The sequence below is a fragment of the Penicillium cosmopolitanum genome (genome assembly GCF_028827165.1).
Source record: "Penicillium cosmopolitanum strain IBT 29677 chromosome Unknown utg000009l:1.0-9042332.0:1.0-9050551.0, whole genome shotgun sequence".
Taxonomy (NCBI): domain Eukaryota; kingdom Fungi; phylum Ascomycota; class Eurotiomycetes; order Eurotiales; family Aspergillaceae; genus Penicillium; species Penicillium cosmopolitanum.
Genome location: NW_026622679.1, coordinates 7,372,894 through 7,398,184, shown reverse-complemented (window position 1 = coordinate 7,398,184; position 25,291 = coordinate 7,372,894). Strand labels below are relative to the sequence as shown.

Sequence of the window (25,291 nt, the reverse complement as noted above, 5' to 3'; positions counted from 1 at the left end):
ATTATAGCAAGTAGTACAGAACATCCAGCATGCTCACCAGGATCACTGCGAGGAACTTGCGAATTTCCTCTCCTCCTCTTGCCACTGTTTGCGTTCGACCACGCTGCGGGCACTAGAGTAGAAAGTGTCAGTATAGGCAGGTACAAGAACTGGTTGTTGCTTGGACACAACTTCGCAACTTACCGATACGCTTTCACAAATCGCCACACCTCGGTGTCCGCCATATTCCAGGCTTCGGAGACAGCCTTGATATTGACTCGGTTAGGATCTTGGCTCTTGATTGCCTCCCGAGCCCTTTTGATCAGTTCGTACTCGCGAGAGACACCCTGTTGGCTGGGGGTCTTGTTCTGGACGCTTTCCTTGTCGCCGGCGGTGTTAGGATCAATTGTGCTTCCGCGGGGAATCTTGAAGCCAAATTGCCACTCGAATTCGTCCAAGAGCTCCGAGGGAAGACTTTGGCCTGCCTCGGCGGGCAAGGACTCGACCGTCATCCAAAGGGAGTTCGAGATGGCCTGGTCACCTGCAACGAATTGCTTGAACATCACCCCTCGGTATGAGGCACTCAGCTCATGTCCATCCTCGCCAAGATTATCCTGAGTGACACCTGTCAACCAAGGGTCTCTTTCAGTTTCACGGCGGATCTGTCGCACGGTAACCTCTTCGGAACTTTTTTGTAGAGTAACGAGTGTGTAAGGGTGAGGTAGAGTGCCGATAGTGAAGAGGAAAGGTGTATTCTTGAAGCTGGTAGGCTGGCTAATGCGCATAGGTTGCTTTGCAGAGCCACAAGGACGGCATTCTGGCAGGTTTGGTGGGCAAGAGCTGGGCACTGGGGATTCGGGGCATTCGATCAGGGTCTTTGCCAGTCGGAGAGCTGGTTCCACCAAGGCGGTGGTGTGCTGGGGGAAAGGCTTGAGCACAGCTAACCCGGCAGGATATGCGTTCTGGAAGGTGTTATGGAGATGGGCATTGATAAGTTTCACAAGCTGAAGTCGACCTTCCGCAGGGTTTTGACCAATCTTCTCATGCACCTCTGGGTAGCGGGAGTTGATGCTGGAACCCTTATAGTATGCCAAAGAACTTGGCTGCTGGACCTTGAACAATTCGACGGGCATCAATTCTGCGAGAGATGTAGATTTGTCGGCCAGGTTCTTCACACTGACATCGATCGCTTCGTCGATGCGATGTTTCTCTGCAGAAAATAGACCACCCTGGAAGTTCTCGAATCGTACAATGAAATCGGGCTCGGTGCCCCGTCGCAATGAAATAAGAAGAGGATCGTCGTAGCGTGCCATGGGGAAGCAGGTAAAGTCAGAAAGTAGACCGCTACCCATGTGGCCCCATGCCAACCAACGGAACACTTCGTTTTCCATTTCCGGAGTCAATTGAAGCTTCTGCACCAACTCATAGTGAGGATTTTTCATTGCATCTCCAGGCCCCAATACAACGGGGCGGAATCCTTGCGCGTACCATGCCCGCCGCCAGGATAGGAGAAGCTCCCCATCAGAATTTTGGTTCTTCTTCAAATCGTTGGCGGAGTATTTCTTTGGATTGTATTTCGGATTATAATAGGTATAGATTGCGCGGCGTTCAGGCAAGGGCGGAAGCACTGATCGATCCTCATCCAGGGTAATAGTCGAGGAGAATGGGTTCAGCCATTCCCAGTTGGAGAACCACTTTGCCTCGCCGCTCGTACTGTTTGTTTGCTCTGGGGGCGCCTCGTGCGAAGGGGGACGGAACGACGGCAGGTGGAATTCGGGCAGCGATGGGAGCTGCGGAACTGTGAGGAATTTTCGCGGACCGGCAGGTTCTTGTTTTTCCTTTTCTCCTTCGGCAGTGGGTTCAGGGTCAGGGTCGGGAACAGGGACGAGGAGAAGATAAAGAGTAACAGGGCGACAAAAACAATGATGGCCAGAAGGCCTGTGCTTCGATGCGGAATCATCTTTCACTCGTTGATTGCGCGTAATTAGACCTGGGCGAATGCCGTGGAGGTGCAATGGAGAGAAGGTTGAGAGAAATGTGCAGTCTCGCCCGCAATACTGCTTTCTCCTGGGGTTGGTTGGTATGCGTTGTAGAATACAACGGAATTAGTGACGCGCTCCAAACTTGGTAAGGAGGCAGCGCAGTTGCAGAACAAAAAAAAAGGAGCAAAAAGTTATTCCATCGGATGAAATCAATGCGATCGGATGGAATCGCCTTAGTCTCCTGACTTGGGAAGATCCAATGATGTCAGATGCAAAGACCAGCTCTCCTGATGCCAATCTTCTTCAGGAGTAGATCTGACGCCTGAGGCATCAGTGCTGACTCATCCATTCCATCATCACTTGTTTCCTTAGCGATAATCCACGGATCGAGCTCGCAACATTACAGAAGAGAGGAGTTGAGTGGTGAAGGTAACCGACCAAAATAAAATATAAAAATTAAAAATTAAAAGCTACAAGCTGGTATATGCCACCAGCTGTACATAGTACTACTACTAGTATCAACCTTGTTTAGTACTTTGTGTGACGCAAGAAGCGGCGTCAAGGTGTCAAGGCGGTGAGAGACCTAAAATTGTGTGGGGGAAAGAGCGACTGACCAATCACCGCGGGCCGATCGCGGCGAAAGCGGATTTTCTCAGTGTGCCCCTCCCTCCGGCCGGCGGAGGTACTTGACTCATCTTTCTTTCTGTCATTCCTCTCGAAGCAATTGAACACAGCTATCAATCATGGCTGTGGGAACGGCTTCGTTACAGGATCGCCTGGAAAGGTGGTCCCAGCGCCTCAGCAATCTCACAGTGTCGCCATTGACTCGCGATTACCCAGATACTCAACAGGATGGCATTGGGAAGCGGGCCATCGAGGCCTTTGAATCTATCAAACTGCCCCAGGAAGCTCAATTGGCCCTAAAGAAGCTTTCTGGTTCATCTTCCTCGGATTTCACCGTTTTTCTGACTGCTTTGGTTATCCTGGTGGCTCGTTTGACTGGTGACGAAGATATCGCGGTGGGCACAAGCGTTGGCGACGATGGTCGTCCATTTGTCCTTCGTGTGCCCTACGAGGCATCCGAGACCTTTGCCCAGCTCTATGCTAAGGTCGACAAGGTATGTAGTATATCTTCCAGCAGGTCATAACTTCTGTTCCATCGCTAATATCATGACCCCATAGGCATTCCAAGAAGGTGCCTCCGAAATAGTCCCTCTCGGTAGCCTTCGCTCCTATATCCAGGACAAGTCGAAGTCCGAACAAACTCCAATTCTGTTCCGTTTCGCCGCATATGATGCCCCTGCTGCCTCTCAGGAGTACCCTGCCAACACATTCGACAACACCGATCTAGTCATAAACATCGCCACAACCGGATCTGCATCGGAGCTTGAACTCGGAGCCTACTACAACCAGCGTTTGTTCTCTAGTGCTCGGATAGCCACCATCCTTCAGCAGCTGGCCCAAATTGCCAGCACAGCCAGCGCTGAGGAGGCGGTTGGCCGTATTGATCTCATGAGCGATGATCAGCTAGCTCTCCTTCCAGACCCCACAAGGGACCTGAACTGGTCCAAGTTCCGTGGTGCCATCCATGACATTTTCTCTGCGAATGCCGAGAAGCACCCGGAGAAGCTCTGCGTGGTGGAGACCAAGTCGAGCTCCCAAGCCCACCGTGAATTCACATATAAGCAGATCAACGAGGCTTCCAATATCTTGGGTCACCACCTCGTTCAATCTGGAATCCAACGAGGGGAGGTCGTCATGGTCTATGCCTACCGTGGTGTGGACCTGGTGGTTGCTGTCATGGGTATCTTGAAGGCTGGTGCCACATTCTCGGTCATTGACCCGGCCTATCCACCTGAGCGTCAGAACATCTATTTGGATGTTGCTCGCCCCCGTGCTTTGATCAACATCGCCAAGGCTACCAAGGATGCTGGTGAACTTTCGGGCATTGTTCGATCTTTTATCAATGAGACCTTGGAGCTTCGCACTGAGGTGTCGGCTCTTGCTCTTCACGATGACGGAACTCTGACTGGTGGATCTATCAACGGCCAGGATGTTTTCACCAAGCAGGTTGAGTTGAAGTCCAAGCCCGTCGGTGTTGTTGTTGGACCTGATTCAACACCCACACTTTCTTTTACTTCTGGCTCTGAGGGTCGTCCAAAGGGTGTTCGTGGTCGCCACTTTTCCCTGGCCTACTATTTCCCTTGGATGTCTGAGACCTTCAAGCTTACTCCCGATGAGAAGTTCACTATGCTGAGTGGAATTGCTCACGACCCAATTCAGCGTGATATTTTCACCCCTCTGTTTTTGGGTGCTCAGCTGCTGGTCCCTGCCAAGGAGGATATTCAAAACGAGAAGCTTGCCGAGTGGATGCAAAATTATGGTGCTACTATCACCCATCTTACACCAGCCATGGGCCAAATTCTGGTCGGTGGTGCCTCCGCGCAATTCCCCGCTCTTCACCATGCTTTCTTCGTCGGAGACGTTTTGATCAAAGAGAGATTGCAAGGCCTTGCAAGGCCTTGCTCCTAACACTGCGATTGTCAACATGTACGGAACCACTGAGACCCAGCGTGCTGTCAGTTACTACGAGATCCCTAGCTACTCCAGCCAAGAGGGATTCCTCGATACCATGAAGGAAGTTATCCCCGCCGGTCACGGTATGCTCGACGTCCAGATGCTCGTCGTCAACCGTTACGACCCCACCCGCATTTGCGCAATTGGTGAGGTTGGAGAGATTTACGTCCGTGCTGCTGGTCTCGCCGAGGGCTACCTGGGAACCCCGGACCTCAATGCCACCAAGTTCCTGACCAACTGGTTCGTGAAGCCCGAGGTTTGGACCGAGAAGGATAAGGCGGAGTCCAAGAACGAGCCCTGGAGGGAATTCTACGTTGGTCCTCGAGACCGTCTTTACCGCAGTGGTGACTTGGGTCGTTACACTCCTTCTGGTGACGTGGAATGTTCTGGTCGAGCTGATAGCCAGGTCAAGATCAGAGGTTTCCGAATTGAGCTCGGTGAAATTGATACCCATCTTTCTCGCCACCCTCTGGTTCGTGAGAATGTGACTCTTGTTCGACGTGACAAGTTCGAGGAGCCGACCCTGGTCAGCTATTTCGTGCCCGATATGAGCAAATGGGCCCAGTGGCTTGAAAGCAAGGGCCTCCAGGATGACGATTCCGCGGATGGCATGGTCGGTTTACTTCGTCGCTTCCGTCCCCTCCGCGACGACGCCCGGGATCACCTGCGTAGCAAGCTCCCAGCGTATGCTGTCCCGACTGTCATCATTCCTCTCAAGCGCATGCCGTTGAACCCCAATGGCAAGATTGACAAGCCTGCCCTCCCCTTCCCTGACACCGCAGAATTGAGTGCCGCCGCCCCGCGCCGTCGCTCTTCTGCGATGCAGGCCCTGAGTGAGACCGAGCAAGCACTTGCTAAGATCTGGGCCAAGCGTATTCCGAATGTTACTTCTCGAATGATTGGACCTGATGACTCGTTCTTCGATCTGGGTGGCCATAGTATCCTCGCCCAGCAAATGTTCTTCGACCTGCGCCGTCAGTGGCGTGCTCTCGATATTAGTATGAGCGCTATCTTCCGCAGCCCAACACTTAAGGGCTTCGCTGGTGAGATCGACAAGCTGCTTGACTCGGAGTCCTTCGCCACAAGCGATAACGCCGGTGCCACGGCCGAGGCGCCCAACGATGAGTACTCTAAGGATGCGAAGCAATTGGTCAACGAGCTGCCTGCGAGCTTCCCCACCCGTAGTGAACCTATGCTCGCCAGCGAGCCGACCATTTTCCTCACCGGTGCAACCGGTTTCCTGGGCGCTCATATTTTGCGCGACCTGATTACTCGCAAGTCCCCTAGTGCCAAGGTTGTTACCCTGGTTCGCGCCAAGAGCGACGAGCAAGCCCTTGAGAGAGTCCGCTCTACCTGCCGCGCATATGGATTCTGGGATGAGACCTGGACCAGCAGACTCCAGGCCGTCTCCGGTGACCTTGGAAATCCCCAGTTCGGTCTGCCCCATGCTACTTGGGATGACTTGGCTAACCGTGTTGATGCGGTTATTCACAACGGTGCCCTTGTGCACTGGGTCTACCCTTACTCGACCCTGCGACCTGCCAACGTCCTGGGTACCATTGATGCTTTGAAGCTGTGCGCTACTGGCAAGGCTAAGCAACTTGCTTTTGTCAGTTCTACTAGTGCTTTGGACAAGGATCATTACGTGGAACTCTCTGAGCGCAGCATTGCCGAGGGTGGAAATGGTGTCAGCGAAGAGGATGACATGGAGGGTAGTGCCGTCGGTCTCGGTACGGGTTACGGTCAAAGCAAGTGGGCTGGTGAATACCTTGTCCGCGAAGCCGGCCGCCGTGGTCTGAGGGCTACCATCATCCGTTCCGGATACGTCCTGAGGTGATTCCAACACCGCTGTTACCAACACAGACGACTTCCTTGTTCGCATGCTCCGTGGATGCATCCAGCTCTCTGCCCGACCCAACAGTAAGTATCCCAATCCACGCATTGACGCAATGCGCTTATATGCTAATGTTCCTCCTAGTCAACAACAGTGTCAACATGGTGCCATGCGATCATGTTGCGAGAATCGTCATTGCCACAGCATTCCATCCGCCTCGCGACCCTGTTGGAGTCGCCCATGTTACGGGCCACCCTCGCCTCCGCTTTAACCAGTTCCTGGGCGCGCTCGAGCTCTACGGCTACGATGTTCCGCAGGTTGATTATGTTCCCTGGGCTCTGTCCCTTGAGCAGTACGTCAACGACGGCAAGCATGATGACAAGGATTCTCAGCACGCCTTGTAAGTTTCACCAACTTGTACTACCACCCGATGCGGGCTTCATCAAACTAACTCTCGCAATGCAGGATGCCACTTTATCACTTCGTCACGAACGATCTGCCGGCGAATACCAAGGCCCCTGAGCTGGATGACCGTAACGCGGCCGCTGCTCTCAAGTCCGATGCGGTTTGGTCTGGCGTTGATGTATCTGCCGGTGCTGGTGTGACCGAGGAGCTGGTTGGCAAGTATGCCTCTTACCTGGTTGAGATTGGATTCCTACCTCCTCCGACTATTGCCGGAGCTCGCCCCTACCGGCTGCAGGTATTACCGAGGAGCAGAAGAAGACACTCCTCGGGGTTGGTGGCCGTGGTGGAGCCGCGTAGGGTTGAATGGTAAATATAAGAAGGATGAATGATTTTGATAGAGTTTTTTGCGCACCGCGATGGTGAAAAAGCATATATGGATAGTTTAGGATGTTCGACGAGCAATGCAAGAAGCATAAGAATGCCTAGAAATGACAGGTATCATAAAATAAAATGTTGAGTAGAGTGCAAACCCCCCAGCCCAGCCCAGCCCAGCCAAACTCGCCGGTCAACGAAAAAGACGTGCCGATCTCGCCTTTCCCCTCGGGAAGACTCGCCCCTCCAAAACCAAAACTGCAACGGCCAGCAAGTCCGTGGACTGACTTGACTCTCTCTCTCTCTCTTCCCATCATAACTATTTACCTTCTTTCCTCTCCTCTTCTCTTATCTCCTCCACCCTCTATTTCCATCCCCCAACTTTCCCGGTTCTCCCCCCTGCGTAATGGATTCAGGTACGTCCAGTTGAAAAGACCCTCGTGAACCTTAGCGGGAGTCCCCCCGGTTTGTTTTTTCTGCTCTTCTCTTTTCCTCCCCAACATTTTTCTTTGGATTCCCGCACGCTCTTCGGTTATTCTCGCACATCCATCCCCCTCCCCCCCCAAGTCCAGAGAACAGGAGGAGAGATATCGATCTTTCTACTCTGTACTTTGGTGGTTGGTGAGACATACTCCCAAATTAATTTAATATAATTGGGCCCTTACCCCGAACACATCACATGTTTCCCCTCCCCCCACCGTTCGTCATGAATCTTGCAGGATTGGCCGCTCGACCCGGCCTCATGGCTCGAAGTGTTCTGGCGCACAACGCTGCCAGTCGACCCTTGACCTTATCCCTGCCTCGCGCCTCTCCCTTCGCGACCTCTGCCCCCCTCTCCTGCAAAAACCACAAGCCCTCCAGTGCCGCTGTTGATGCCTCCGATCCCGAGACTAACAGGGCTGGCTTGCGAGCAGACAAGTACACCGATGGCCTCCGCCTGAACAAAGACTGGGCCGCCAACACCGCGCGCGATCACCCCGAACTCTTCCCGACTCTCGCGACCGGTCAAAAACCTCAGATCCTCTGGCTGGGTTGCTCCGACTCCCGATGCCCCGAGACTAGCATGCTGGGCCTCCAGCCCGGCGATGTCTTCGTCCACCGCAATATCGCCAACATCATGCACCCCGGTGATCTCAGCTCCGGCGCCGTCATCGAGTACGCCGTCAAGTACCTCGGCGTCAAGCACATCGTCGTCTGCGGCCACACTTCCTGTGGTGGCGTCGCCGCCGCAATGGGTAACAAGGAGCTGGGAATCTTAGACCCGTGGCTGCTGCCTCTGCGCCAGGTGCGTGAGCGTAACCTGTCCCTGCTGCAGTCCCTGTCGGACGAGGAGGCCGCTCTCAAGCTGGTTGAGCTGAACGTCCGTGAGGGTCTCAGTGTCGTCACTCAGAAGAGTGCCGTCCTGAACGCCATCCAGGAGCGCGGCCTCCAGGTCCACGGTCTTATCTACGATGTGGCCTCCGGTGTTCTTCGCGAGCTGGACATTCAGGAGACCGAGGACTCCCTCAAGCACCGTCTCCTCGCCTTCAAGACCGAGTAAACTTGAAACTCCTCTCCCATGGGAAAAGAGAAGGGCGAATGAACAGTGAATAGAGGAGAGTTGGTGCACATTGGGAAGAGCATAGACCATATGATGCTTTTGGTGTTTTGCAGCTTGGGAAACGATGAATTTACGAACAAAGACAGGCGGTGTTTAGTTCTGGAGACGCGATCTAGCGAGATATTGATTTGAACAAATATTTTTTTCCCTTCATGGAGGCTCCGCGCCGGAGTATTTCATTAATCACCTTCTTCCTATGGAGTACTACTGGTGGCTTTATTAATTGTGAAGATTGGGCTGACTGCATGGCGATTGCCTTAGCCATTATTCAACGGCGGTCAGAAATATTACCCCTTCTGTTTCAAGAAGTGGAAGATCATCTGGGAAAATCCTCCCAGGCTACTGATAATTTGCCCCGGCACAACTTCTAAGGTACTAAGTTCGTAATCTTTAATTTAATTACAGAAACTGTCAGTGTAACGGAGTGGTCTAAAGTGATAGTCTGAATTTCCTTTAAGGAATTCTTAGATCCTCAGGAATGTCCTTCCAGATATTCTAGTACCTCCGGGTGCCCAGCTGGACCCTGGCGCCGACGATGTATTCAAGTTCTTTGGCAGCGGTAAAGGCATAACGCCATTGGCAGCTAGAAATGGACATTCTACCAGTGAAGGGTTATTTTTTTTCATGCTTTCCTCTCCTCTACCTCCAGGGCTCCTATGTGTACAATCACGCCGCTTAGGGGAAGTAGCTCTATGGCTTTTATCATGTTGGTTGGTACTTTGTAACGAAAGGCCTGTTAATGCCCGTGAAACAGCCCCCGAAAGGCACCAAAAGGTTTTTGAAGGGATAATGGTGTCTAGCTTACGGGTCATTCTTTTTCTGCTTCCAGTTGAAGCAGGCGAAACGACCAGGGAAGCCGAGAAGTGTAAGTCCCAAAGGCCCGTCAGCACCTTGTCCATGCTCCTAGTAACCTATTCGGCGCTTGCAAAGTGTGGATGGCGATTAAAGTTGTGGTGGTGGCCACAAACATCCGTGGGTCTGTTTCTAAGCCTGAAACTAGATACTCCGAGTCTGTATTAGTACCTAGAAGTCAGAAGGTTCGCGCCTGCTGAATCTGGAGAAGTATACCAAAGCATATTTGTAGTTGCTGATCTTGTAGATTGTGGGCACCTGCCAGTGCTGTCTGTCTTAGCCTTGGATTTGGACGTTTTGGTAGGTTCGATCGGAAATTGTAAATTCTAAACTAGTAAATACTAGTACTACTAGTGGTGTATAAACCAATCCCTTCTATATTTATTTTCTACGAGTGTTTACTAGTAGTTCTGGGAGTGCAATCTATAAAGATATTACTACTAACTAGTATTTTGAATCAGACTAGCACATGTTATTTTTTCTCTTTCATTGAGGCTCTGCGCCGGACTTTTTCATGTTTCACCTACTCCCTACGGGGAACTACATGGTTTGTTGGGCTGCGAAAGCGGGTCAATCTGACTGCATGGCATCCATTGGATGTCCCTCGCTGCTTTGTTTCTGCAGTGTCAGCCTCATCTAGATTTGAGTCACCAGCGGGGCTGGTGGGGGCCAAACTTGCCGTAAAGCGTTGGAAGTACAGTGGCGATCGGCCATCAACAAGGCTGACAGCCCTCGGGCACCCTATAGGGACAGTAAACTGGAAAGACTAATTGATACCAAGTGGTATTGACTCAATTGACCGTACGGCTTGTAGCGAGAGATGGAAGAGTGAGGCTTTCGAAGGGGCTGATGGAGTGGGTCCCAGTGCCACGTCGAATGTATGCATTCATGTGCATTCATACATCGAGTGGGTGAGCTGACTGGTGATCTCAACGTCGGACACTTTTTTGGCTCCCCGCTTTCACGGTTTATGCAGAATTCTAGGCATCGATGCATCGCAGGCTGATATTTGCGAGATCCCTCCTTTCTACGGGTATAAAAAGAGCTCAGATCCCCCTGCTTTTGGGAGCTCAACAACTTCACTGCCGACAGCTGGGTCTTCAATTCATATCCTCACTTCGATCTCATCCTCTTTTTCCTTCTCTCTTACATTCTTCCAAATACAATACTCCTCGAACAAGCGTCAGGCATATTTTCACAATGGCGATTGACTCGGATGCACCCACCATGGCCGCGGCCTCGGACACAGCCAAAAAGCCCATCGCGAAGGACTCAAATACTCCAAGTACGTTTATCACTGAGCAGACAAAGAAGAAATTACAAACAAGATACACAAGTCTAACATGCGTGAATGTCAAGCTGAATCCGAGGATGAGGAAATCAAGTACGCGAAACCCGGCACGCTCTGCGGCGTGCACAATGTCTATCAGACCAAACCCGACGAGAATGAAGAGACATCATGGTCGAAAGACTTGCCGGAAACTATCATCGATCCTGCAGAAGATGCGGAGTCGGCTCAGTATGCCCTGATCGTGCGAAATGTCAAGTGCTACGATGGCCGGAAGAGTTTATCAATCCACTCCATCGTCATCCAAAGTGAATTCTTAAAGACTTTCCTCGGCAAGGTCTTGGAAGGATACCCTGGAATCACAGTTACACTGGAACGCCTAGAATTTACCGCTCCTTTCAAGCCCTTGGTCCACAGATGGGAGGACTTCTTAAAGGCTCGGGAAGAAGAGGAACTGGACGAGACTACGAAGGAGCATGTGGATCTTTTGCACAAAATTCTGGAGGAGGAGCTGCGCGACATCCTGGCACGAAAGAAGGACCTGATTCGGAATGGGGTCATTACTCACTCTCTACTATGGACTCTCTTTGAGCCAGATGATGTGGTCATTGCCACCGTAGGAGGTCGCCGGAACGCATACCTCTTCACCGACGATGCAATCAACTGCCGAACCAAGGCGATCATTCTCGAAGTCAAATTTGTTGAGTTTGATGGTGATGATTTTGGATACAGTGACGATAGATTCGAAGTTCCTGTCTTTATCGGCACTACTCCAATCACCTCTCTGCCTGCCTTCCCCCTGCGCTACCATCCTGACAAGGAGTCTATTCGCGAAAGCTTGATCGCACGTGGAAAGGTCTGGGAGCAGCACAAGGGTTACCACTACAAGCAATATGAGGGCACTGCCACTGGATTCCTGGATGACGATAAAACCAAGAAGTTCCATGTCAAAAGTCGTATCATTATTGATACCGAGGCTTTCAACGTTTTCCACCCCCACAAGAGCATCTGGGTCTGGGGTGACCTTCCTGAGGAACTAACTGATGAACACCGGCTCGTCGCATCTTCTTCAGTCTGGGGATACTCTCTACGGGACAAAGAGTGGCTACGATTCCACCTGGACGGCACATCGGAAATTCAATGGAATTCGGCTGCCTTTGATTCCCTCGTCCTCCCCAAAGAGCAAGAGAACCTCAAGGACCTCATCCTCGCATTCGCCAAGTCTCACTCCATGTCGTCGTTCGATGATGTCGTTCAGGGCAAGGGTCGCGGTATTATCATGCAGCTGAGCGGGCCCCCTGGCGTTGGCAAGACTATGACCGCTGAAAGTGTCGCAGAGGTCATGCAAGTTCCTCTGTACGCGATGAGCGCCGGCGATCTAGGGAGCGAGGCCTATAAGGTTGAGAATAACCTCAAGGATATCCTCCGCATGATTCCCAAATGGGGCGCCGTCCTTCTTCTTGATGAAGCGGACGTATTTATGGAGGCTCGTACCTCAGCCGACCTGCAGCGCAACGAGCTGGTCTCTATTTTCCTTCGCATGCTCGAATACTATGAGGGTATTCTCTTCCTAACCACCAACCGTGCTGACGAGATCGATCCAGCCTTCGAGTCTCGAATTCATGTCTCTCTGGCATACCAGAATCTCGATTTCACATCGCGTCGCCATGTTTGGTGCCAGTTCCTTGCCCGGTCTGCGAACACTGAGGTCTTTTCGGAGGAAGAGCTGGATCGTCTTGCCGCGGTGGAGCTGAATGGAAGGCAGATTAAGAATATGCTCAAGACTGCGGGTCTTTTGGCTTGGTCACAGAAGAAGGACCTTAACATTGAGCATGTACAGACTGTGCTTACCCTTCGCAAGAGTGCTAAGCCTGCATAGGCTTGATTTTTCTGAGATACCCGGACTCATAGAGTCTTTAGACGGAAAGCTGATTCGCAATTTTCAATACACATGTTTCAATCAAGTTAACCAACTAGTCAAGCAAACATCTTGAACGCCCCCTGATAAATGAGTATAGTAGCTTCTCATTTAATACAATTTCATATTGGCTTTATGGTCTTGCTGGAATTAAATACTAGTCAGCTACCATTTAACACGATTTCGAGGGTGCTCATACTCGACCCAGAGTCTCAGGCACGCTAGTGGGACACAGAGAGCCGGCAGGATAGCCGATTGCTTCGTCTGGGGTATTAATTGCAAGTAGGCTTATTTTTCGAAATGATATATAACGAAAAAAAAATGCCCCCCATTGGATATGAGGAAAATTCAACTTCAAATTTATTCGAGCACTTATCGAAATGTGGTTTTTGTGAGGGATTTGTTGGGGAGGATGGGAAATGCCCAAGGGCCATGTTCATTATCGTGTGGCTATCGAAGGAAGGTGTTTCCGGGCGGGGTCACGGGGTTGACGGACTGCGCGATTTCAATCAGAGAGGCATGTGTTTGTCATGGATCCGGTCAATCAATGGCATTGCAGCAGAAAACACAAAAACACCGACGAAGCATAACTTTCCGAGTCTTGCTGGCCCTCTGTGGTCAATATGGTCCGTAGATCGAGATCCCGCCGAACACATCTGCTCGGGGCTTGTGCAACATGCCAACGTCGACATGTTAAATGTGATCAGCAGCGACCCGCATGTAAAACATGTTCCGCGTCAGGCTACACGTGTGAAGGATTCTCAAACGATGTGCGGTGGATGCAAGAAACGGGACAGTCGGCTACCTACGAGAAGTCATCTGTGAAGGGAAATCATCTAAAACGAAATGGTCTGAGACGCCATCTATACTCAGGTAAATATGCGATAGGTCCATCGTGCATGAATGGGCACCCTCCAATAATTCTGCTTGGCTGATTCGTTTTTTAGAGCAATCCCGGGTTTCTATGGGGGCTATCTTGAATAAAGGCCTCTTCTCAGGCTCAATTGACTCGACCATCGAGGAGATTGACGCAAGATCATGTGGGCCGTTCGCTTCTCCGTTTAATGACATTCGAATTGGCCCATTTGCGGTCCTGAACTTCAATGATGTCGATCAGGAAGTACGCGACTTGCCGCCTGGCGGTGCTTCCAAACTTGAACCGATCGTTGAGCCTCCAGCCGACAGTGTACTACCAGTTCGAGGGTCGCCATTACCGGCAGAACTGCCAGAGCTTACAGACGACCTCTTACAATGGTCTGATACTATATTTGGGCTTGATGACGACTTATATGGAGTTACCTCCAACTTTCCCCTGAATTTAATGAGCTACCCCGATTTCTCCGCCCATCCAGATTGGCTTACATACGACGATACAACATGCAATTTATCTTCCCCAACGATACTTGACTCTACTACCGAAATATTCCAGATATCTTCAGGGCATCTAGGTCAAGATTTCATGTCGCTATCCCAAACCCTGCAAACTACTCCTACTGCTAGTAACCCAACGACCCACGTCGATATCTTGGGTGATGCTCCTTTTTTGTTGCATATTTTCCAGAAGCATGTTGTGCCTCAATTAACAATTGTTCCCTTTGGAAAGAAAGCATCTTGGAACATAATGAACCTCCCAGCTGCACTAATTACAATTGGAGATTTGACTATTTTAGAATCGCAGGGGGTCAGTCACGCTCGACAGGCCAATCTATACAGTCTCCTCACGTGTGCCGCCGTTTTTCTTGCAAAGAAACCATCCACTGAGTCGGATGGAGACAACCAACTCACGCATTGGCACCAAGTTGCCACCAGATCATATCATGAGGCCAAAGAGCACACACTCATCTTTATGAAAGAGCCACTTGGCATGCCCAAAGCTAAATATAAGGATCGTACGATGGCAATGTGCGCGATTATAGAAGCTGCGGTAAGGGGTCGCTGTGTCGTATGAGACCCTGAATTTTTTGCTAAATCATATCTAGAACTTCAATGGTCAACAACAAGATGCACGATACTTTATTCTCGAAGCAGAAAGACTCCTCCGTCGCCGAGGAATTCACAAGCCAAGAACTTCATATAAAAGCCGTCTCCTAGTGAATGTCTATACATGGCTGCGAATTGTCGGCGAAAGCACATACGTCCTTCAAGACTTCACAGCTTCACAACAATTCATTGATGCCCTTAATCATCAAATCCAGACATGTCGCCCCGAGTGTATGAGAGGGTCCTCACAATCTATAAGCGATCGAAATACACACCATGATGACTTTCTTCATATGGAACATTCGGAGAATGATCTCGATATCGACTCACCAAAAGATTCCAGGAAAGATATCCCCGATATCCATCTTCATGACTCCCGAAAATCTGCAGCAACACTTGCCAAACAGGTTTATGGGATTTCAGAGACGTGGCTGAGTCTGGTCTCGCAAACAACACGCTTAGCGAACGTACTGGAGAAGGTGAGGGCTGCTCAAAATGCAGACATGCAGGTGGACTCTAAGATATCGCGATTTCTTCAAGAGCGAAGCGACCGTCTTGAGAGCGTTATTCACTCTTATATCACCCCCAGCATTAATTCTATCTCTCCAGATGAGTCCTCAGATGCCTACGCCCATATTGTCAAGGCATTCAATGCAGGGCTGGTGATATTGTTCTATAGGAGAGTCCGCAAGGTCCACCCGGGGATTCTGTCAGGGCAGGTGGACATTGTGATTCGCTCCTTGCAAGCTTTACACGCTGAGCTGCCGACGGTTGATCACACTGGCCCTGGTACAATTTGGCCAGTATTCATGGCAGGGTGCGAAGCGATGACGAAGGACAAACGAAATGCGGTTTTGGAGTTACTCGAAAAGTCCGACCACAACTGCCGCCTCCCGCCTTTCCAGGTAGCCAGATGCGTGATGACCCGGTTATGGGAAAATTATGACAAGGAGCGTGTATACAGTTGGATGGATATATTGAAGGAACATAGGGCATGGCCCATGTTCTGCTAGAGAAGTCGAGTTCTACATCGAACAAGGCTTTTGATCTCACTTTTTTTTCTTCAAATAAGCATATTTCTGCGAGGCTGGCAATAAGATATTAGAGTGTCTGTGAAAGCACCATGGATAAAACATAGTAACCAAAATGAACCAAGTCTCAGGACACAACTTGAATACCATGCTCTTACTAGATAGTATACTCGTAGTATACTTCGTCGGTCACGTGAGGGAAACACCAAATGATCGTCACCCCTGAGCGTCATCACTCTCTGCCCAGGTCTGTTCGGCCAATTTCGTTTGGTTGTTGGTATGCGTGCTGCGCCACGTTGCTCCACTAAGGATGGAAGATCTATACTTCGTACCTACTCGTATACATAACCAGTTACCTACGAGTATACGATATTGGAATTACACTACTCATACCCGAGCCATGACATCTCCGGATCGGAGACCTTACGGGGCCGCTGACAAGCAATGCCGGAATGGGGCTAGGGATAAACTCCCGCTAGAGGGCGCTAGTGGATCAAAGAGCATTGCGTGTACGTATACTCCGTACTCTGTACTCTGTACACTCTGTACACTCTGTACACTCTGTACACTCTGTACACTCTGTACACTCTGTACACTCTGTACACTCTGTACACTCTGTACACTCTGTACACTCTGTACACTCTGTACACTCTGTACATACGAAGGAAGCTGAAGAAGATCGGTGGAATGATGTACTCCATGTGTACTTGTACACGCGTACTCGTAGATACCAGTGCCAAGAACCTCCTCCACTGGCAGTTGGCAATGCTGTTCTGCTGTCTGCCTCAACCTACCAGAGTCCACTGTCTGCCGCCCCGCGTCATCACTCCAAAATGCTTGGCCTACCCCTGTTGGCCCCACCAGAGCAGGGCCAGTCTCATCACTGAATTTGAATTTGTTCTTGAAACGGGGCTAGGTCGGCCCTTTTTGCCCACCCCCCCGTTGGTCAAGTGCTGTGCCTGTGCCGGTGTGCTTGTGCTTGTGCTTGAGCCTGTGTCTGAGCCTTCCCAGGATCTCCCCGTGGCGGATACTCGTACCTTCAATCCCTCCCTCTCCTTCTTTCTCTTCCATGGCCACTCTTTTCTAATCTTGTCGCTCTTTTCCTCCCTCTTTCTTCTTTACCCCCAGCCGTCATCATGCTCTGGTCCGGCCTGCTGCTACTGTGCTTGCACAATGTAGCTGCTGCCTGGGAACACACGGATGATGATTTGATGACATTCAAGACCGTAAGTGGTGTGCAACCCACAATGCGACGACCCCATGCTAAGATCGCGTCATCCTCCTAGCTACCGGATGTCAGGGCGGTCAAATTCGACATCGAACACCTTGATCGCGACCGTGCTGCCCCCGGGTATTGGTTCGTGTCGCCTTATTTGCACTTTGCCCCGGATGGCCCGACCAGTGCCTTCGAGCCCTTCCAGGTCGGCCCGCATATCTACGACCAGGACGGGGTATGTTCATCGTCCCTCGGGTCACCCTGATCTCGATCTCGATCTCGATCCCGACCCGATCCTGATTCGGATCCATACCCTTCAATGCCAACACGCGCTAATGCTAATCCTGGTCTCTACTCTAGCGTCTTGTGTGGACCGGTTCCATAATGTTCGACAACCACAATGTCTTCGACTTCAGAGGTATCAACAGCTTCGGCAATGAAACTCACATCTCGATGATTCAGCAATTTCCCTTCAATGACGACCACCGAGGCTACGGGTTGGTGATGAATCCCAACTTCGAGATCATCCGAAAGGTCGCACTGCGAGGCGATCTCGGATTGTTCGATATCCACGAATTCAATGTCCTCGACACTGGCAAGTCGGCCCTTGTCACCACCTATACGACGCAAGAAATCTCCCTGGAGGAGTACAATCGTCCCGATGAAAAAACACAACTGGAGGTCGGCGGCTTCGCTGAACTGGACCTCACTACTGCCCAGGTTCTCCACGAGTGGAAATCATACAATCAGATCTCGCTGGCCGAGACCGTTCACTACTCTCCCCTGTCTCGCGTGGAAGAAGATCCTGGCTGGGACTACGTGCACATAAATTCAGTCGACAAAAATAGCGCCGGTGACTATTTACTCTCCATGCGATTCACTAACACCCTCTATATGGTATCTGGAGCCGACGGGCACATTATGTGGCGATTAAATGGTCGACGTAATGGCGAATTCGACCAAGACTTCATCTTCTCGAAGCAGCATGACGCCAAATTCCTCCATTCGGAAGGAACTCACCATATCATCTCACTACTCAACAATGCGTCCGATGAAGAGTTTAACGACGAGAGTGTCTCATCCGCTTTGGTAATTGAAATCGAAACCAGTACTACTCCCATGACAGCGAGGGCAATCCGGCGCTACAAACGGCCTGACGAAGATCTTACCCGGCTCCGAGGAAACGCTCAAGTTCTCCCGAACAAAAACATGTTCGCTTGCTGGAGTCAAGGTGGTTATATCTCAGAATTTACTGAGGATGGTGAGCTGGTCATGTCTGCCCGCTTCACATCCCCACGTTTCTCGAACTATCGCGCCTATAAAAATGAATTCGTCGGCCGCCCGACCCTTCCCCCGGACATGGTGGCTTCCGTTCATGGCACAGATGAGACTAACCTGGTAACTTCAATCTGGGTGAGCTGGAACGGAGCAACGGAAGTGGCTACATGGAGCTTCTACGCGCGCAAGTCTCAATTCGACAACCCCGTTTTCATCGGCAACGTCACGAAACTTGACTTTGAAACCATGTTTATTGCCCGTGGCTACCTGGACTGGATCACCGCCGAGGCCATTGATCGCAACGGCGAGGCCCTCGGCTCTTCGAACGTCCACCGAACTGATTTCCCTGACTGGGACGCTGTTGGTTGGACGGGCTTTTCCGGAGAACTTCCCAAACCACAAGATCCCGGCGTGCTCTACCCGAGCGGAGATGGCGTTGCGGATGAGAATGACATTGACAATGGCCCGGTGCCATCATCAGATGGAACTGCAAAGGCAGAGGTTATCAAGGCGACGCAGATGCTCTCAAAGGCCCAGTCGGCCGTCCGCAACATTGGCGGTCTATTCGCCCTCGTTCTCCTCCTCGCCATGATGGCCACCGTCATGGGAGCCTTCATGCTGATTCGCGGCTGGCGGGTCCGGTTCTATCAGCAAGTTAAATTGGAAGAAGGGCTACCTGAGGAAGAAACCCGCCTGCGTCAGTCAGAAGACGATTGATTCTCCGTTGGCTGGGAATTCTTCGGATTCCAGTCTTGCATTATCTGCGGGAGTTTGTTGTACATTAGTGTTTTACACTGGTAAGGCGTGCTTTCATCTGTAAATAGCCATGTATAGCCCTAGGTTAGTTGATATCCAAGCTCATTCAATCTTTCTCATTGAAATGCTATCTTTGCAACAAATGATAGGTCATCCCAGAGTTTCCTTACTAGTTTAATTGATCATATCTGACAGGCCAACCCAACGGTCCAACATCCCCACAAGCCGCTGGAAAGCGACGGCGGGGGATCTCCAAATTGACGAGATCCCCGCGTAACCTGAATGCAACGTTGGCATCCCCGCGTATGCATTGCCAATGTCGAGTTCTTGTGCAAATTTGCTATTTTCGGGACGCGGATTCTATGTGAAACATTAGAAGATGACCGCCGGAGTTCCGAAAGGTTCCAGCGTTCCACGAGTCTACATACTAACTCAACTGTAGCTGTCTCTCCATGATGGAGGCGCGTGATCATTGATCAATAATCAACGAATAGGTGCTTGATCCTCAACAAGAATGCGTTCTCCAATATTCAGGCCCACGCATTACATGAAAAGAACCTGGTCTGTGGATCAAGCAAGGGATCTGCTCGGGAATAGGCAGTATTCCCGGGCTCAGTTTCGGCTTGTGGGTCTGTTGCTGCCAATATAGGCATGGTGCGGTATCATTATTACGTATTTGCTGACACAATGGGTACGAAGACACCCTGAATTTGATTACAAATTAGTAATACAATTACTGGACCAAGCCTGAACGGGAACTGCAAGGTTTCTATTAACAATCGCGGGTCCGCTATTCCCGAGATTCTTTCCCACTGCTTCTGCTTTCCCGACTACTTTGACTGCTTTATTTAGTCTGGACTCGAATCGCCACACAAGCTTTGAGTCAGACAGGTTATCTCAGTATTTTTTCTCTTCTACTCGACAACTCTACATTCTTCTTCATCCAATCAAACCCATTAGAGTGACTTCTGAACATGCCGTCAACCAGTCTCTGCCAAGACGAGACATGTCCTCCATACAGTCTCATGGACGATTACAGCGAAGGAGCCCACCCACAAATTCTTGAAGCTCTTCTCCGCACAAACTCTACCCAGCAAGTTTCTTACGGAAATGATGAATATTCAGATGCGGCGAGGCGAATGATTCGAGAGCGAATCGACTGTGGCGAAGATGAGGCAGACATTTTTTTCGTGCCCAGCGGAACATCAGCAAATCTCATTTCAATCGCTAGCTGTTTACGACCCTATGAGGCTGTCATTACCTTGGACTCGGGCCATATTGCCTGCAAGGAAGCTGGCGCAATTGAAGCCACCGGCCACAAGCTTATCCTCGTCCCGGCCGTTGACGGCAAAATGACGACGACAAATTTGCAAAAGGCTTTGCAACAGAATCAATTCTTCCCTCACATGGCTAAGCCTCGACTGCTTTATGTTTCCAATGCCTCGGAGACCGGTACGGTTTATACTAAGCGCGAGCTGAGCAGTCTATCTGCTTTGTGCAAAAAGATGAACCTCTTACTTCTGGTGGACGGTGCTCGGATCGGAACAGCCATGTGCTCAAAGAAAAACGACATGACTCTACGAGATATCTTCGAGTTCGCTGATATTTTCTGGATCGGTGGCACCAAAGCTGGTGCGCTCATGGGAGAGGCGATTGTCGTCAAGAAGGCCATCGCCGAGGGATTTGTGTTCCATCTCAAACAGCACGGTGCACTCTTAGCAAAGGGACGGATTATGGGTGTGCAGTTTATGGAATTGTTCAAAAACGATCTTTTCTTCACGCTGGCCACACATGCCAATACCATGGCTGAGAAGATCTCCGCCAATTTTGAAGAGCTAGGATACCAGCTGGCGGCGGAAACAGAGACAAATCAAGTCTTCATTACGATGCCGCAGCAGTTGGCTCAAAGGCTCCAGGATAGGTTCCGATTCTACATCTGGGATCAGTTAGATGATGGTCAAGTTGTCGTGAGAATCGTGACATCTTGGGCTACGGACGAGTTGCAGGTCGACAAGTTCAATGCGTGGGTGAGGCAGTGGACGGCGGCGACTAAGGAATTCGCCACTTAGAGCTTGGTCTTCATATACCATTGCATAATTATTGCATAATTAATAGAATTTAATGAGACACGGCCTTTTGCTATGAAAGTATCATATTTGCCTGGCAATCCTGGTCTTTGTACACAAGTAAGAGATAAGCACTCTATAGATCGAAATCACATGACCGTCGAGATCGACGCCTTAGCTTTTGGCTCTGGAATCCTACCTTCCTCCTCTCTTCCATTGCAGGCTCCAAGATTCAAAGTCCCCTAAATGGCAGCATCGATTTAGTCCGATAATACCCGCTCCTATGAATTGTCGGAATCTGCAAGGAAACTCTGCAGGTCTGCCATTGCAGCCTTGCTTGATCATTATCGACATCCACCCACCCAATGAGGTTATCTATATCTTGTGATGGTTGTCGGTAAGTATCCTCCGAAGTCTCACTATGCCTATGCTTCATACATTCGCTAATTTGAACTAGCCGAGCCAAAGTGAAATGTGTCCATGATGGCAGCCCTCCTTGTGGGCGCTGCCAACGACTCAAGGCCCAGGGATGCGCCTGACAGATCCCCGCGTTTCAAGGCCAGACAAGCCAAAAGGGAACGCGAAATCCGTGGCTTCGCGGAAGCGAAAGGCTACCTCCGAACTGTCTGCAACGCTTGAGAGCGATCACAGCATCAGCAGGATGACACCTGGTAATCTCGTTGACAGCCAGGAGAATCCGATCTCAACCTTATCGCAAGCCACTGTGATCAGTGCCGTCGAAACATATCGAAAGAAATTCCCGGTCGCGAATTTCCTGCACTACCCATCTTTAATTTCCGACATTTCCTCTAATTTCGAATCCATAGAGCCGATATTCATTGCCTCCCTTTTATCTCTGTGCAGGCGTTTCATGGCCGGGGATGCGCTTGGGGATGAGGACATCTACGCTGATTATGCCCGGAGAAATCTTGCGCACCGTGTCCTCGAGGCTCCTTCATTATACCTCGCTCAATCACTAGTTATTATTTCGTTTTATGAATGGGGGACTGGGCGCCCATACCAGGCTTGGATGTACAGTGGTAAGTTCATCTGGAGCCTTCTATCATTTATGGGATATTCTGACATTTGACACTGCCAGGCATGGCCACCTACATGATTCAATCGCTTCTCAAAATGGCCGACGACAGCATGGAGCATAATCCCCAAGAATTCCATGCTTCCCAAACCCAATACGAACAGCTCGTCCGCACTTACTGGGTTTGTTTTGCGCAAGATTGCGAACTGAGCTCCGGAGCTCGGCAGCATTTTGCTCTATCATTTTCTCACATTTCAGTCCCGCTTCCAATTAGCGACCGAGATTTCGCCTTTAACCAGGTACCAGAAAGGAGGCTGATGCCGGCCGATATGAACAAGCAAAGCAGTCTTGCAAGAAACCTAACAATTGAGCACGGTCTGACGATCGTTACCCGTGGCTTCGACATATTTGTGCGGATCTTGAGATTTGCAAATGAACATCGCCGTGCTCTTGCTTCTCTAACTTCAGACGATTCCGAAGCGTCGCCACTTCATCGGGATTGGCAACGGCTCAAAGAAGAGCTGGACGAATGGAGGTCACTCCAGGATAGGACAGTCCGTTACCCAGACACAGCCGCCCAAGCACATGTTTCCCTCGGATATGGGGAGCTGTTTGCCTACATAAATCTACTCTACTTCATGAGGTAAGTTATTTCTCGCCCACAAATGGCTCCGAAACAACATTGACCCCTGTTCAAGTATTTTATTTTTGCACCGCGATCGCTTTCTCTCAAATCTCAAACCGCACTCTGACGTTTTTCACGACATGAACCACGATGACCAATTCGAGCCTTACACAATCAAGCAGTTATTTGAAGCTGCACAGAACATTGGAGGGGTACTATCGGCACTTGAAAATTCAAAAGCAGCAGTCATGACCCCCTACTCCGGGTTCAGCGTATTTGTCGCGGTGCACATCAATATGTACGGTACTATCGCCCCAGCACGCTATCCTGGAGGAGTCGAGAGAGCAGAGGAAGAGAAAATTCAGAATCTCGCCTATCTCGAGCGACTCAGTAAACTATGGCCAGTCGGTCGGAGCTGGGTGAGTTAAATTCAAATTCATCTAGCAGTCTTGACACTAACTAGAATCAAAGTGGCGAACTGTACAAGAAGCAAACCGGTTTTACGAAACAGTGAAGAACTCTCAGACACACCCCGAGTCCGGCATGCATAGCCCTAGAAGGTTTGCTTTAGCAGGAACACTCGATGAATATGGTGACATTCGTTCTCGCCCAAGGGCAATGAGTTCCGAGCCTGGAAACACCCAAAGCTCACATAACATACACCGGGCAGCATCGTCACCCAGTTTTGAAGGCGATAACTCGCTTTTTAACAGAGACGGCACTATATTAGCAGGGCATCCTGACTTCGAGACGGACATGTTCCAATGGCCCTTCATTGATGCATCGTGGGCCGCAGGATTTGACGCTGGCCTCGATGGTCTGTGGCACAACTCGGGTCTATTCGATCCGAATCCTTCTGTGCGATAATTTTTCCCGCCCACACAGATACCCAGAATATTTTCACAAAAAGAAATGAAATGATGATTTGAATGATTAAATATGGCTTCTTATAATAAGATATACATCTTCATGCGGTCATGCCCGGCGTCTAACTTGGTCAGCGGCTATCGCTGTCTCGGCTCTCGACAGTTTGTTCTACCGCAACTGTCTTGCGGATACCATTTTCATTATACAGAGAGTCCGCTGCCTCGGGGGCTCCAGCAAAGGAAATAAGGTGACTTTGATCACCAAAGTTCGTTGCCTTGTCCCATTGCGATTGCGACGCATTCTTAGATGTGGACCCTGTCTTGCGGTCACCGAGTTGAATCTCGGAGCTCTGGTTGTAGTACTTTTGGGACGAGTAGTTCTTCCGGTAATGAGCGAGCAAGACGTTCAGAACGGGGAGACAAGCGCAGATCAGACCGACACCACCCTCGGCATTTCTAAAGATAAGTCAGAAGGGGCAATTTCGGACTGGAAAGGGGAGGTTGGACACATACCCAGACATAATGACACACATGAAGACGATAGTCTGGTCGGGCGATGTACCATCTTGAAGCACCAACACGAGTCGATAGAGACTGAAGCCAACAGCGAAACCACCGGCTCCGAGCAAACCCATAACACGTAGCTTCTTGTTCTTAGACATTTGGAGTGACCAGGTCAACGGCAAGGGTAGGATGAGAATAATGATATCGCTAACGACACTGATAACGGAGTCGGCTATTAGGGCGGCCGTCTGGTCGAGACAAGTTCCACCACCCTCGAGCTCATCTCCCAGCCAGTAATATGGAATGGGGTAACAGATGCGGATTTTGATGATCAGGGCGATGGTGTAGTAGACGCAGAGTGCGCCGAGAAGGCCGTAGATGAAGAAGACCTTGTTTCGATAGGGAGCGAAGATGCGAGTAAGGATCGAGAGTAGGGCGATTTTGACGAATAGTGCCATAGGGCAGTAAAGAAGGGTGGCGATGTAGCACCATTTCTTGAATTGAATGATCTCCGCCGGGTTCCAAGCCAGGACTTCGTCGACGTGATAACCTCCTCCATGGCGACCAACTATGTAAATAAAAGTAAGATCATCAGTATTCTGCAATAATAGCCCCATCCAAGTATCAAAAAGACTTACTGAGGATACCAATAGCGCAATATGCCATGAACAGGCCCTGGAAATCTAGTCAGTAATTGATCATCGTTGAGGGGACTAGTAGTCAGTCATATGGATCGTACCCAAGCTACAGTGCATGCATCTGTGTTTTCATGTCAGTAAAGATTCAAGCAGTAAGGGGGTTTGCCGCGGAACTCACAGTCCTCAATTCCGAGGCGCTGCTTAAATCGAAAACGAGTGTAAAATCGTAGGGCGACAGCCGCTGATACGATCGGAATGCACAGACATTGCACCACCAGATTCAGCGTGCGATACACGTCCTTTGGGGTGGGCCCCAAGGTGTTCCCAGCGGCCATTTTATTTTTGAAGCTGTCACTCAGCTCGTGAACATAACTTAGAAATCGATCATGCGAGGAAAGCCGGGGGGTGTGAGTGACACATAAAGGTCCTGACAGGCAGATCTCCGCTGAACCACAAGCCGCTAGGCGCCCTCCGACTGAAAAATTAGG

The 25,291-nt window shown here is 50.4% G+C and overlaps 9 protein-coding genes across 9 annotated transcripts; 7 read left to right on the top strand and 2 right to left on the bottom strand.

The window, feature by feature from the left end:
- Nucleotides 1–42: 42 nt before the first annotated feature.
- N7509_010841 (uncharacterized protein) lies at nt 43–1,939 on the bottom strand (the record flags this gene model as incomplete). Its single annotated transcript, XM_056635478.1, has 3 exons — nt 43–112; nt 184–1,769; nt 1,799–1,939. The coding sequence occupies 3 exons, from the start codon at nt 1,937–1,939 to the stop codon at nt 43–45; spliced, it is 1,797 nt and encodes a 598-aa protein (XP_056486098.1).
- Nucleotides 1,940–2,704: 765 nt separating this feature from the next.
- aarA (L-aminoadipate-semialdehyde dehydrogenase) lies at nt 2,705–7,147 on the top strand (the record flags this gene model as incomplete). The annotated part of the gene is made up of 6 exons (XM_056635477.1): nt 2,705–3,079; nt 3,144–4,388; nt 4,459–6,352; nt 6,402–6,458; nt 6,517–6,772; nt 6,838–7,147. 6 exons carry the CDS (start codon nt 2,705–2,707, stop codon nt 7,145–7,147), a joined length of 4,137 nt encoding a protein of 1,378 aa, XP_056486097.1.
- A 708-nt stretch (nt 7,148–7,855) lies between these two features.
- Nucleotides 7,856–8,689, top strand: N7509_010839 (carbonic anhydrase; the record flags this gene model as incomplete). The annotated part of the gene is made up of 1 exon (XM_056635476.1): nt 7,856–8,689. The coding sequence occupies one exon, from the start codon at nt 7,856–7,858 to the stop codon at nt 8,687–8,689; it is 834 nt and encodes a 277-aa protein (XP_056486096.1).
- Nucleotides 8,690–10,801: 2,112 nt separating this feature from the next.
- N7509_010838 (ATP-binding protein) lies at nt 10,802–12,768 on the top strand (the record flags this gene model as incomplete). The annotated part of the gene is made up of 2 exons (XM_056635475.1): nt 10,802–10,886; nt 10,961–12,768. The coding sequence occupies 2 exons, from the start codon at nt 10,802–10,804 to the stop codon at nt 12,766–12,768; spliced, it is 1,893 nt and encodes a 630-aa protein (XP_056486095.1).
- Nucleotides 12,769–13,430: 662 nt separating this feature from the next.
- On the top strand, nt 13,431–15,800 carry N7509_010837 (Zn(II)2Cys6 transcription factor; the record flags this gene model as incomplete). The annotated part of the gene is made up of 3 exons (XM_056635474.1): nt 13,431–13,680; nt 13,755–14,731; nt 14,787–15,800. 3 exons carry the CDS (start codon nt 13,431–13,433, stop codon nt 15,798–15,800), a joined length of 2,241 nt encoding a protein of 746 aa, XP_056486094.1.
- Nucleotides 15,801–16,954: 1,154 nt separating this feature from the next.
- N7509_010836 (uncharacterized protein) lies at nt 16,955–19,029 on the top strand (the record flags this gene model as incomplete). The annotated part of the gene is made up of 3 exons (XM_056635473.1): nt 16,955–17,044; nt 17,105–17,269; nt 17,395–19,029. 3 exons carry the CDS (start codon nt 16,955–16,957, stop codon nt 19,027–19,029), a joined length of 1,890 nt encoding a protein of 629 aa, XP_056486093.1.
- Nucleotides 19,030–20,042: 1,013 nt separating this feature from the next.
- N7509_010835 (threonine aldolase family protein) lies at nt 20,043–21,137 on the top strand (the record flags this gene model as incomplete). The annotated part of the gene is made up of 1 exon (XM_056635472.1): nt 20,043–21,137. The coding sequence occupies one exon, from the start codon at nt 20,043–20,045 to the stop codon at nt 21,135–21,137; it is 1,095 nt and encodes a 364-aa protein (XP_056486092.1).
- A 526-nt stretch (nt 21,138–21,663) lies between these two features.
- On the top strand, nt 21,664–23,662 carry N7509_010834 (fungal specific transcription factor domain-containing protein; the record flags this gene model as incomplete). The annotated part of the gene is made up of 4 exons (XM_056635471.1): nt 21,664–22,174; nt 22,234–22,813; nt 22,869–23,214; nt 23,267–23,662. 4 exons carry the CDS (start codon nt 21,664–21,666, stop codon nt 23,660–23,662), a joined length of 1,833 nt encoding a protein of 610 aa, XP_056486091.1.
- Nucleotides 23,663–23,792: 130 nt separating this feature from the next.
- N7509_010833 (uncharacterized protein) lies at nt 23,793–25,138 on the bottom strand (the record flags this gene model as incomplete). The annotated part of the gene is made up of 5 exons (XM_056635470.1): nt 23,793–24,117; nt 24,175–24,733; nt 24,804–24,840; nt 24,905–24,924; nt 24,982–25,138. 5 exons carry the CDS (start codon nt 25,136–25,138, stop codon nt 23,793–23,795), a joined length of 1,098 nt encoding a protein of 365 aa, XP_056486090.1.
- Nucleotides 25,139–25,291: the final 153 nt, after the last annotated feature.